Raw genomic sequence first — 12,898 nt, 5'->3', positions numbered from 1 at the left:
TCACAGATCCCTGTAAGATGAAGGGGACAAAATCACAAGGTCTTTATTTTGCTGTTATTCAGTTAAGATGACAGTGAAGGAATTTCAGTCAGACATGTTCATCCCATCCTTCTTCTGACACACTCTGACTGAGAAACAGTAAGCCAGGAACAGTATCTGTAAAAAACAATCCTAGTTCATGCAAAGATCTGCCATGAATTTGATAAGGAACAAACAGTGCTAGGAGGCAATATCCTGTCTTTAAACACACTGACATTTTTAAATGTTCCTGTATAGCAGATCTACTTTCATCTCAGACTGAGAGCTCCTGTTTATTTTTTTTTAAATATAGGCACTCTTTTATCACTTGCACTCTATCACTTGCAGGTTTACGTGTAGTTAGTTGCATCCCCTTTTTTGTCTCAGCACAATTAATAACACAGGTTGCCTCTTTACATCAGCAATTTCCAAATGTTCTCCATAGTGTGATCTATCCTAGAGATTGATCTGTTTTGTCAGTCTTGCCTCCACATCCTTTCCTGACCATTGCCTCAAAGGCTGAATTTTGCTACAGCCTATTAATTAAGGAGCTTACTGAAGCAGAGAAGTATTGTGAATCCATTTAAGCTAAATATTGTCTTGGCCCATAGTGGTATTTCTGTCTGAAGGGAGGAAGAAAGCTGACATAAGCCATTTCCTAAGGGATCCTGTTGTTGCAGGTGGGACCTGTCTAAAGTGGAATAACTAACAGCTGCCCAAAGGGCCCTGTGGAAATGCATCTCAGTTAAACAGGACCTGTTCACATAATCTGTTTGGTTTCACATTTGCTAGAGCTTGGGAGTGTGTGGGAACAGGTGACATCTGCTCTACTCCAATACCAATCCTCCTGGGCTGAAGCTTCACACTCTTTGTCAGGTGCTGGTCTTGGTAGCTGTAGGGACTGTGAGTGAAGACTCTCTTATATTGATACAAAGTTGCAACAATAAGGCTTTTAGATATATTACAATAATATAATTAATGAACAACATCAGTAGAGGAGAAAGCAGATCTGTTGTAACTGCTCCTGCTGCCCTCCCATGTGGCAGCAAAGCACTCTCATAGGCTGTGGCTGCAACTGGGGGTGTGTTGCTGAGTACAATAAACTCTGTATTCCTGTGTTTATCCTGCTTTAGTGTTCTCTTTTAAGCATTTAAATGGCTTGCTGCATGCTTAACTTGAAGCACAAATTCAGTGCCATTGAAGCTGCTAGCCCTCATACAGTTTTTATTTGCTTCCTGAAATCAGGATTTCCCTCAATGGGACTGTGATTAAACCTTATTTTGTTCGTGCCAGTAACCATTTCAAGATTTCTTTACATGTTTTGTGACTTCAACTTATTTCTGCAAGTTGATGAACAACCAGGGAGCCCATTTTTCTGTGGGCATTTGGGAAAAAGTAAAAAAAACCCACCATATATTGCTACATGCTCAAGTAAAGAAACTTTGAATGAACAACTAAATGTAATAGCCCTGGAAAGATGAAATTCATGGTTTCATCCAGCCAGTCTGGCAATGGAAATAATTTATACCATAAAAGCAATCAAATGTTACCTGCCATAAGTTGTTTTGCATTAGTTTAAGGTCAAATTGACTGCTAGGGTTATCAATAAGAGTCAGAAAAAGCTGATTTTTCCAAAAAGAATTTCTAAACTAAGAAAGAAGCAAAAGCAAGTTATGTATGAGAATTTTTGTGATTAAACATTTTAAGTGTGAAACAGAGAGCTGGTAAAATCTGTTAACCCTTTTACTGGAAAACTGAAAACATTCTTGGAAGGTATTTTTCATGTAGAAATATGTACCATTTTTCTTTAGTAGGATGATGTCTCTGTACAAGTGTACAGCTCTGCATACAACCAAATGTCACCATCTCTTCTCTAATCCTGTCTTGGAGCCAGTGGAGGTTTTTTGACAACTTCCTTCTCTGCTTGTCTATATTTTATTGAAGGATCAGTTATTTCCTGTTTTGGCACCCAAAAGACAAAATAGTTTGAACAGATCACATGTATTACAAAAAGCCTGATATACACACAGATTAAAGTAGGCAACTGCTTATAAATCATGCAGTTTAGTCAGGAGACTAAATTCATAGGTAATTAAGAAAACCCATAAGTCCAAGTTAATCAGAGATGTAGTGCTCAAGGTTACATGCCTTCTTCCACCACATAAATTGACATCAATGGGGATTAAAATACAAAAAATAAAGAGAAATAGTTAAAAATTATCTACAAATCAAAATCTTAGACTAAATGTGTAATTTCCTCTTTTTTCCTAGCTCTCCAATGATTCTTCCAAGTAATATAGATCTACTCTTATGTATATGGATACTTATTAAATCTTCAAATGAGTCTTTCTTCTTCAGAACTGGTGACCTCTGCATATGAGGAAATGTCCCTGAAAAGTGACATAAAAATGCATATAAATAAATAATTTCCAAACAGCAAAGAGCAGCTGAATATTCAGCTTCCCACATCCATACTTCCTCTGCCTTTAGCTGCTGCTGGTCCTATTTTATCAGCATTGCCCCCAAGCCTCTTGCCCTGATGATAGTCATATCCCTCCATTTGCATGTTGCCTTTCAGTGTCAAGTCACTTTGATCTTTTCCCAGTATAGACCTTTTCTTTGGTCTTCCTATAAAACTCTTCTACTTGTAATTAGCAGAATCAAACTGCTTAAGTCTGCTCAGAATCCTACTACCCCACTGGCCTGTTATCAACCTCTCTGCACAGTGGGTGAGTTCTCTCACACTGTCTAGTAGCACATTTGTTATTTCCTTGAGGAACTATGGGGTGTTTTCTTTGCAATGATCTCTAAAAGGCAGCTGGTTGATTTTCTTTCTTTTGGACATGTTTGTCTTCTGAAAAAGTAACTGATTAATACATTACCCACTTATTTACCAGACCTCAATTGGACAATAGCCTTTACCCCAACACCCTGCAGAGTTGGGACAGGAAATTATGTCTCTCTTGGGCCAGGTGCAAAGCGTTGTCTGAACCTAATCACCTGCACCTGTGAGGGAGGTGTGCACAGCTGAGGCCACTGAGTGGTAAGGGGCAGTGGGACTGCTGGGTGAAAAGGGAAAGGAGAAAAAAAGGAAGAAAGAGAAAAGAGGCAGAGGGTTTATATCTGTAGTCTTTAGATGTTTCTAGGGAGGACGTGCAATTGTGGCTTCTTGAGGAGGATCTTCTTGTACAGCTGCTCTTCAGGAAGATTGCTGTGAGTACAAAAGCTGTTTTCTTGGTGGCTTTAAAGTCTTATTTTGACTAGAGTTGTTATAACTGTAATGTAACTGCAGCATTGTCATAGATTGGAAATGCATTTATAAAATGTGCTTTTTTTATGGTGTTTTTAGGGAAAAGGGATGACTTACGAAAGATAGCTTGGCCAGGTATCTGAAAAGCTCTCCCTACTTGTCTCTACTTACAGCTCATTAAGAATTCTCTGAAGAATATTTAGGGGAGTTGAAATGCTGCTGGGTTAAGTATGATTTTAGGTTGATTGAGACAGTTTATCAGATTACTCATATTCAACTGTTCTGATTTTGTAGTCTTTTTTATGGGTTGTGTAGAGTTTAAGAGTATCTTCAGATTGTGAATACAGTCAAAAGCCTGGAAGGATTAGACTGGTCTAGAAAACAGTGTTTGAATCTTTAAGTCTGAAACTGGGCTACTTCTCCCACTTCTTGGTGCACACTTGAAAGAATTGCTTCCCAGGAGGACCAAGTATTGGTAACTGTGAAAGTAGCTCTAAGATGTGTCACAGTAGGTTTTTTCTCTCCTTAGAAAAGTTCCTGATTCTCAATCTTCACAAGTAGGATTTATCCATTAGTTCTGAAATGTAATGCTATAACACCTTAACATCTGTTAATAACACCTTAACATCAGTTTTTCTGTGCCAAGTTCAGATATCTGTCTTGCTTTTACAATTCAGTGATGTTTAAGGAACAACAGAGAATGTAGGTTACAGATTGCTCCTCATTCCTGATTTATGATCCTATTTGCAATTAAAACAAAAAAACAAACCCCAAACACATTGAAATTTTAACTATTTAAGAGGAATAAGATTAAAAACTTGAGTATGAAGCAATAAAGTTACCAACTCTTGCAAAAGCAACAGTATAAAACAAGAAAATTTTGCTTTATTTTTAGATTTCTGGAACAAGCCTACTGAAAGCTATTTATACCTGCTCATGTAGATGTGAAATACACAAGGTAATTTAAGTGCTGTTAGTGCTGCTCCTGGGACTGAGGAAACAGGCTTGTACCTCTATGCATAAGAAGTGCAAATTCTATTCCTCATCATTTTCAATGCCATTTCTAGCTGCAATTATTACCAATTGATTTCTACTTTCACTGGTGAAATAATGAAGTTGGACCACAGGCTACAAAGATTAAAACAGCTGGCTTTGTTAAGAAACTGAGACTTGGATGAGAAGTTAGATAGCTCCTCTAAAAAAAAAAAAAAAAATAGGCTGTCACTGCTATAAGCTCCCTGCCACAGACTGATGTTAATCAGCTGTACAGAGAAACCAGATTATCTGATTACAATTCACAAAACAAAGAGGGTGTGAATACTTAGTAGTACTTAAAATCTCTTTGTAGAAGAGTGAAGAATAGTCAGAATTTATCATAAAATCGTTATGATAAAACCCTTGATTCTTCAAAATACATCATACTGTTACTTTTTAATCTTGACTAGAACAAAAGCTCTTTGTATAGGAAAATCACTGTGTGATATAGATATGTAGAGCCAGATGTAAGGAAAAGGCTAAGTGGGAGTTTAGACAGTGATATTCAGAGCTGTAATCCCAAACAAAAGATAATCTAGTGCTTTAACACCAGGTGGGTTATCTCAGTTTTTGACAATATTACTGCGTTGTGCGTCTAGAGCTGGATTCTGTTTGCGCCCAAAAGTGCGTCAGTTTGGTAAGGATTGAGCAACTTGTTGCCTGTGTGATGTCCAAGACCACTTGGAAACCAGAAGTAGGTTCTGTGCTGCATGCCAACACAGTAAAGATCCAGTCAGAGCTCAGATTCCTGCAGAGCAGGATAGGATCCAGTCCTTGCTTTTAAATTGCAGGTGGTGGTTGTTTGACTCATAAATTAGAAATTGACCCTGTGTGCGTGAGTTTTTCAGTCTGAGGGGACTGATTCAAGCTCAACTCAGGATACTGCCTGTAGGTAATAGGGTAAGGACCTCTCAGTCCTTCCTATCCCAGATTCTAGCTTTCAATACTCAAAAATGTTTAAGGTTTGTGGGCAAGAGTGGGATGGTCCAGTGTATTCCCCCTGGGGTGCGAGAACCCAGAGTACAAGTCAATTTTTTTAGAGACACTCTAATGGGTGAGCCCTTGCTCAGAGAGGCTTTTCATTATTCCATGAACATTCCCCCCAAACATCTTCATAACTAAGACACTGCTCTAGGAAGGGGAGATAAGGGTCTCAATCCATTGAAGCGTAAAGGCAGTTCTGCCTCTCACTGTGGACTCATGCACTACACTGTTGGTGATGGAAACAGCTCTTCTACCTCTCCATCAAATTACAGCACCTACCTCTATCTGAAAGTGGATATTCTCCAGGCAAGGATATATCTGTTGGTAGCAGGATCAGAACTGAAGCCTTGGAAGGGACTGAGATTTAGGAAAAGCTATACTATGTCTCCTTTTTGGGAATGAGGATGGTAATCAACAGGCATACGGAGAGGGGGCTGGGAACCTCGGGACTAGGAATTGCAGCACTTAGTGTCACAGGTAGTGGTGTTCTTTCTGAAGCTGTAGTTGTGTCTGAAAGCCTGCATGAATCTAAATCTGAGATCTGTTTCCATTGTTTGTTGGGTGAAGTTACTGGTACGGAAATGAAAAATAGCTAGTGACTGATTGCAAGATGGCAAGCAGACACGCCTTTACCCTTCTGCCAAAAGGCTGCCACTCTCCCTAACAGCACTGTACAATGCATTCCTCTCAGAAGGGGGAATTCAGTGCTAGCCTGTTCATAGCACAACTGTGGTAAAAATACTGGTGTGGAAGAATATATTGGTATAATCATATATATATTGCTGAGCTGCTTTCTTCCTCCTGTATCATGCTTTCTGCTCCTTTTCCTACCCTATCAAATTGAAACTTAAAAGCTGTTGTTAGAGTTTAGGTTGTTTGGAGGTAAAATTTTTACTGAGATCACATTGAACATAAACAGAGCTCTACACTTCAGTGGGAGGAGTAGGGGGTTTTTGCACAGCACTGTCCTCTGTTTCTGTGTTATTACCACCTAGCACAATAGGCCTCAATCTCTTTTCTTTCCACTAGACTCTAATATTGCCCATGAGATGCATATTAAAGGAGTAGTGACCTTGGTTTCTCCCTGTGAACTGAGAACGTAGAGTAGCTGTCTTCGGGTCTCTGACAGCTTCTGAGAGCTGCCTTCTCCCCAGCCCATGGGTTCTGGAGAGCACACAGTCCACATAGATATCCCAGAAGAGCTGAGCCAGGTCCCAGAACAAAGCCCCATGTTTCAAGTTCTCTGAGGATTTCAGAAAGATCATGAAGTCCCAAAAGCCACTGACAGAGTCAGAAATGCGAGGCTTCCTCATCTCCAGTAAAACAGCTGAGGAGGATTCCCAGCACTGGGGGTCTGCCCGCCCAAGAGCCAGTGGATCAACTTGACTATGGCAGAGGAAAGGTGTCACACAGAACACTGCCATGAGTAGGAGAGAGCAGCTGAGTCTCATGGTGCAGTGGATTCTTCCTCTGCTTCCAAGATCCATTACGTCACTGAAATGTAAGAAAACCAAGAGAATCTGAAAAAGTCTCTTTCTTAGATGCAGGAATAAAATCCTTTTACTTTGCATGATATGCAAGGCACTTAAATACTGTTTCTCTGCTCCTTAATGATTTGTGTATGCTTTTTGCATGTATATAAATACTAGAGGAGTGACAATGCTCTGTGCAGCAGAAGCATGTGTAAAATTTTTTAATCATCCTCAGATCTGAATGATGAACTGTCTTATCTGGAAGTACTTAATACTGAAAGTTTTTTTGCCACTTTTGCTTTATAGATCCCAAATATTTTTCAGTAAAAATCCATTCCTTTTTACACAATTTAAGCTTTTAGGCAGTCTTGCCTTTCTCAACATTTTATGAGCTCTTTAAAGTAGTCTACAGAATCACAAGGATCGCTGGACAGCAAGTGGAAAAATGTTGCTGAAAACATGTTTTAATGGTTCTAATTATTGCAGGTTTCAGATTCATCCATTGACCAGGAGTGGTTTAGTTGCTAAAGAGCAGAACAGTTCTGAAAAGAGGGTATAGCAAAGCCATCACATAGCAGCTGTACTGTACAACATGTACCCATGCATATATAATCATAGAACAGGTTGCAAGGAACCTTTAAAGGTCTCTAGTCCAACCCTTCTGCCGTTGGCAGGAACATCTTCAACCACATCAGATTGCCCAGAGTCCTGTCCAACATGACTTTAAACTGTTTTCAGGAATAGGGCATCTTCCACTTCTCTGAACAGCCTGTTCCAGTGTCTCACCAGCCTCATTGTAAAAGAATTTTTTCTTTATATCTAATCTAAATTGGTCCACCTTCAGTTTGAAGCCATCACTCTTTGTCCTCTTGCAACAGGCCCTGCTAAAAAGCCTGTCCCCGTCTTTCTTATAGGCCCCCTGTAAGTACTGGAAGGCTGCAACAAGGTCTCTCTGGAGTCTGCTCTTCTCCAGCCCCAGCTTTCTCAGCCTGTGTTTTCAGGAGAGTGCTTCACCCTTCTCATCATTGTCATGGCCCTTCTCTGGACTTGCTCTAACAGGTCTGTGTCTTTCCTGTGCTGAGATGTATTTGTGTATATTTGTAAGTATAGAGGTGTATTGCAGATCACTGAGAATTAACTGTTAAAACTCTGAAATTTGCTAAGTAGTATCAATAATGGATAGGCAGAAAGTCTGAGAATGATTGTTTTGTGGACAGGCCCAGTTGTCTCCATCAGATTTCATTTCTATTACATACTTCTCTGTTATATTTTCTAACAAGCTTCTAGCATTTCTGATATTGAACAAGTTTGAGGGGTTGTTTTTAGTGTCGCTCATGGCATATGGAGAACTTCCCATATGTGGAAATCAGCTACATTTGAGATCAGCATTTAGGACAAAATTCTGCTTAATGCATGTGCTGATCTGCTGAGTATTCATGCTTGTATGTTTTCAGTTTGGTTGTTGAGGGTGGGAAGCTACTTCTCTTAATGAACTAGATAAGCAATTGGCTTTTTGTGTAGACAGTCTCTTCTATGAGTGATCCTGAAGAAGTGTTCCTTTGCTATGGGAGAAAAATGCCAAAGGCAGGATATTGATGTGCAGAGAGATTGTACATGGAAAGTAGCCCAGCCACAGCCTGTGTGTGAGACTAGGGAAGAGTTATCTGCTTTGTGGAATATATTTCCTTACAGAGCTAAAGGACTCTTCACAGATTTCAGTCCTAGAAATGTTATTCTTACCTAGCCCCCTGTCTGGCTACCTGGTCAGGTTCTGGGAACATTTCTGAGGTATTCAGACTTTGTTGCCCAGCTGCCTACAGTCACTTTTTAATCCGAGTTTGGGTGTTGTGAGAAGAGCTGGCTTGACAGCCCTGAACCTGAACGTTGCATTTAAGGAACAAAAGAGGGACAGCTTGCTCTTCCCACAGTGCACTGCCTAGTGGATGTCACTTATGACAGTGGTGGTAGTAATAGGGCTGTCCTCCTGCTGCTTCCAAGATTCCCCAAGAAACATCATTCTTCTGTACCCAACTCCCCAAGGCAGGCTTTGATTGCTTTCTCAGAAGCAAGCCACAAACATCCTGTGAGTCACTACTTCATTCTTGTTCGTGCATCAGAGCCCTTGCACTGGGCACAGACACCTGTGTGCCATGCAGTATGCACATATGTCTGTTTACTGTGACTTTTTCTGGGGACATAGTTAACTTTATCAAGTTTCTGGTTTTCAGAGGAATTTAGCTGTCTCAAATATGACCATGAGGGTGAGGACACAGACACAGGACAGTGGGTAGGGAGCCCCAACAACAACAAATTGTTCAAAGGAATAATACTAAAAGAAGCTAATAATAAGAAGTAATAATACTAAAATCCTTTAAATGATGGTTCTGTGGCTTTGACAGAGCCCATCTCATTTGGTTAAAAATGGAACAGGTTGCTTTGCATTTTCTGCTCCTCAGCACCTATTCTAAACTTTTTAAGTTACAAAACTAGCTAAGACAAGGGTTCTGGATTTGTCAAAACAAGGGGACAGTCCTGGGCAAGGAGTTGGTAGGGCATTAATATGAGAATCAGTGCCCTTGAAAGTGTGATGTGCATGGCATTAATAAGGGCCAGTAGCAAAGGCCACTAATCCTTATGGTCTGGTCAAACTCAGGCAGCACTGTGCTGTTAATTTTCCACAAGGTTCGAGATTGTATTATTTTAGATAGTTGAGAGCTGGAGAGGATGCCCAGGAAACGCCAGATTGCATTAATCTCTTACCTGTGCATGTCGTGGATGCTTCTATACAATTCCCCCCCTACACCGTTAAATCTCTCGGTATTTCTGTCCATACATTGAAGTTTTTGTGTGTATGAGTGCAATTTACACTTCAGGTTCTGACTTTTCCCACCCTACCCCCATCCCTGCTTCTCCTTGCAGTGTAGTCTCCTGTTCCAGTCCCCGGCATGGATAATACCTTACAATAATAATTTAAAAGTTAAAGTTAATCAGTTAATTTGTTATTATCCTCTAACTTGGAGCTCTCGTTACGGTAGTCTCTCGGCCGTGCAGCTGCCGCAGCCGGTCCCGGGCCGGGTGCCCGCTCCGGTGCAGCATCCCCGGGCAGTCCCGCGCGGCTCCCGAGGCTCCGGGCAGCGCCCGACTCCGCCGCCGCTCCCGCCCGCCCGCTCCGCTCCGCACCCGTCCCGCCCCGCCCCGCCCCGCCCGCGGCTCTCAGCGCTTACCTCGGCGCTGCGGCCAGGGCCGGACTCTCCGAGCCCGCTGCCGCCGCCGCGCTCCTTAAGAAGCCGGAGCGGGCAGCCCCGCTTAGTTTTTACGTCAGGGCTCGAGAGCAGCCCCCACCCCCCGGGCCCGGCCGCTGCTGCCGGGCACCCGGAGCTCCCGCTTTCTCTGTGCGGAGCTGTCCTTGCTGCAAGTCTGTCCTCTGTTTGCGGACCCCTGTCCTCCCGGGGCAGCCTGGTGGCCGTGCTGCCTCTGGCCGAGAGGAAGGGGTGCACAGCGGGGCGGAAGAGTAACCGACCTGGCAAAGCTGCGGCCCTCTCCTTGCTGCACTGGGCGAGGGGGGGGGCAGGAGGGGAAGAGCAGAAGGCAAGTCTGCCCTTGGAGCTCATATTGTTCAGACCTGGCTCAAACCTCAGGTATCTTGCTTTATGTGCTTGGCTGTTGCAGATCCCTCCACCCCAGAGCAGGAATCTGCATGGCATGGTTAGAGCTATTTGCTGGCTCAGCCCACATGCAGCTCATGGAAGTTGAAGCAGAGACCTAGAGAAGAGCCACAGAAGAGCTCCCCTTAAAGACATTAGTTGAAGTAGTTGGGTTGTGCTGCCCACTGCAGCTCAATTTACACAACTTTATCTTAAGAGTTAACTTGGAGGTATGTTCTCCAGCAGAAGGGGATGGTCTGGTTCCATTTTCCCTCCCAAGAACAATAATGTGGTCTCCTGTTGCATTTTCTTGCTGTGAAGTTCTCAGCTGGATTATGACTTCTGTGTAGCAGCTGGAAAATCTCTATGTGTTGGAGAAGTGAGTTAAGCTAGTAGGGAAGTGAAAGGAAAGCATTGATGAAAAGGCTGTCTCCTGTTCTGTGCAGCATGGAGAGAAAGGCCTGAGCATAACTCTGCAACTGACAACTCTGCCCGTGCTCACTGTGCCTGCTGCAATCCCCTTGCATACAGAACACATACTGCTCTAAGAGCTGGGGCTCTGTGACCATGCTGATAACCAGTGGTGGGCAGAACTTGCTTAACACCAGCTATTTGGAGCAATAGACAGGTGAGACGATTCTTTTTTTCCTCACTCTGTAGTTTCTAGGCCAAATTATGTAGCACCTTGCTGCATGTCTGAAGCCAGTGCAGCTGCACCAGTCCACACCAGCTGGGCAGCAAACTGTTTGTTTTTCTAAGGCTTTCACTGGCAGCTCTCTTTTATCTCTGCACATGGAATCGTAATCTCTTCTCCAGAAAGGAACTGTGTTTCAGTAGCATAAGGCTTATCTCAGTTGAAGACAGTGAGGCTGCACTGGTTCGTATCAGCTGGAAAGTTGGCTTGAGACTTTGATTTCTCTGATGTTCATCAATACCTTTATAGTTTGCACTCTTTCTGTGCATCCAGTCCATGTAAATGGAGAAGCAACTTCCTTTCCAAGGAACCCTTGGTTATGCGACGTGCCTATGACAATAAACACTGCTTTTCTTCTGATGCTTTATCTCCTCAATAAGCAATCCCTGTCAAAGTGTATTTTGTGTTAGTAATGCTACTGTTTAATGAAAGTGCAAGGAACTTTTTCGGGATGAGCGAACACTGGCTAGAACACTTGCAAATAGCTGTACTGTAGGACTTTGGCCAACTTGCAAATGTTCCACTTATTTGGCTAGAAGTCTGAGTTTGGGAATGGTGGGAATAGTGATCACCAACTGCTGAAACAGACTTCAGGATGAAATGAAGAGTGTAATACCTTGCAAGGGGCCCATGCAATGTGGTGGAGGAGACCTCTCTTATGTAGGATCTCCAATGTTTCTTCTCTGTGCTGTGGAATACAGGCTATTCCAGTAGACCTCCTTTTTCTGGGTTCTAGTGCTGAAATGATCCTTAAGGACCAGCTTTTGGTTTTATTTGTTTCTTTTTAAAATCCACTCTGTACCTGATTCTGGACCCATGTGCAATCTGAAGCCCCCTTGGCAAGTGGGTAGCCAGTGTACTTCTCTTTGCCTGTGTATTTTGGGGGTTGAACAAGACAAAGGAGAGAAGGAAAGTGAGCAGGTAAGATCTAGGTGTTGTGAAGGCAGTTCCTGGGTAGAAAAAGCTCTGGGGCTGCTTGTGTTCATGGTTGGCCTGGCTGCAGGGGCCAGAGTTGAGCAAGATTAAAATGCCACAGAAATAGTTTTTGCTGCTGTTTCTGTATCTGTGGTGTGTCACTCTAAGGACTGTACCCCATGTTGTTAAGGGTAGAGCCAAATGGAAAGGAAATTATAAAATGTTACTTGTGAGTTGATAAATTTCTGTCAACCTGCAACCTTTGTGGAATCATTGTTAAGAAGTGAGTTTGAGTCCCCTTCTGGAGTGCACTTTATCTGGTTTTGGATCAAGAACAACATTGGTTTCATTCCACTCAGAATCCTGGCAGACCCAAGGGTTTTGAACCAGGGGCTCTCACAGCAATGAGAGTTGCTGCTCAAGGGAAATACTGCTACAGATAAAATAGTTGGCTCCACAATTACTTTCTGAGCCTACTGTGTTCTGTTCTCTCTGAACCAGAGCACTTATATTCTATTTCTGGGAAAGAGGTTTTTGATAATTAGATTGATCACCTCAGCCTCCTAGTGGAGAAGAAATGTACCAGGATTGGCCATCTCATTCAGTTCCACATGCTCCCTCAGTCAAGCTTTCTGTGCCCTTCTTAAACTATCAATAATCTTTCTTTCATTGCAGCACATGATATATTCCCCTGGCAGTGTTCATCTCTTCTGTAGGTCTCCATATCTTATGAATATAGTTCACATGAGCTGTAGATCATATCCAGAGTCATTTGCAGAAGGATATTTTATCAAGAAAAGTTGATTATTTACTCACAGATGAGACAGAGATTATTTACTCATAGATGAGACAGAGGTTTCAGATCATGTAACACTACAGAAAGGAT

At 42.4% G+C, this 12,898-nt stretch overlaps 1 protein-coding gene across 1 annotated transcript; it reads right to left on the bottom strand.

Annotated features, from left to right (window-relative positions):
* Positions 1 to 2,259: 2,259 nt before the first annotated feature.
* Positions 2,260 to 6,774, bottom strand: FAM237A (family with sequence similarity 237 member A; the record flags this gene model as incomplete). The annotated part of the gene is made up of 2 exons (XM_084209370.1): positions 2,260 to 2,408; positions 6,360 to 6,774. 2 exons carry the CDS (start codon positions 6,772 to 6,774, stop codon positions 2,260 to 2,262), a joined length of 564 nt encoding a protein of 187 aa, XP_084065496.1.
* Between the last annotated feature and the right edge of the window lie 6,124 nt (positions 6,775 to 12,898).

Source organism: Fringilla coelebs (genome assembly GCF_963513975.1).
Source record: "Fringilla coelebs genome assembly, chromosome: 7".
NCBI lineage: Eukaryota > Metazoa > Chordata > Aves > Passeriformes > Fringillidae > Fringilla > Fringilla coelebs.
Note: the sequence above shows the minus strand (reverse complement) of the source record. Positions and strands in the feature narration are given on the sequence as shown.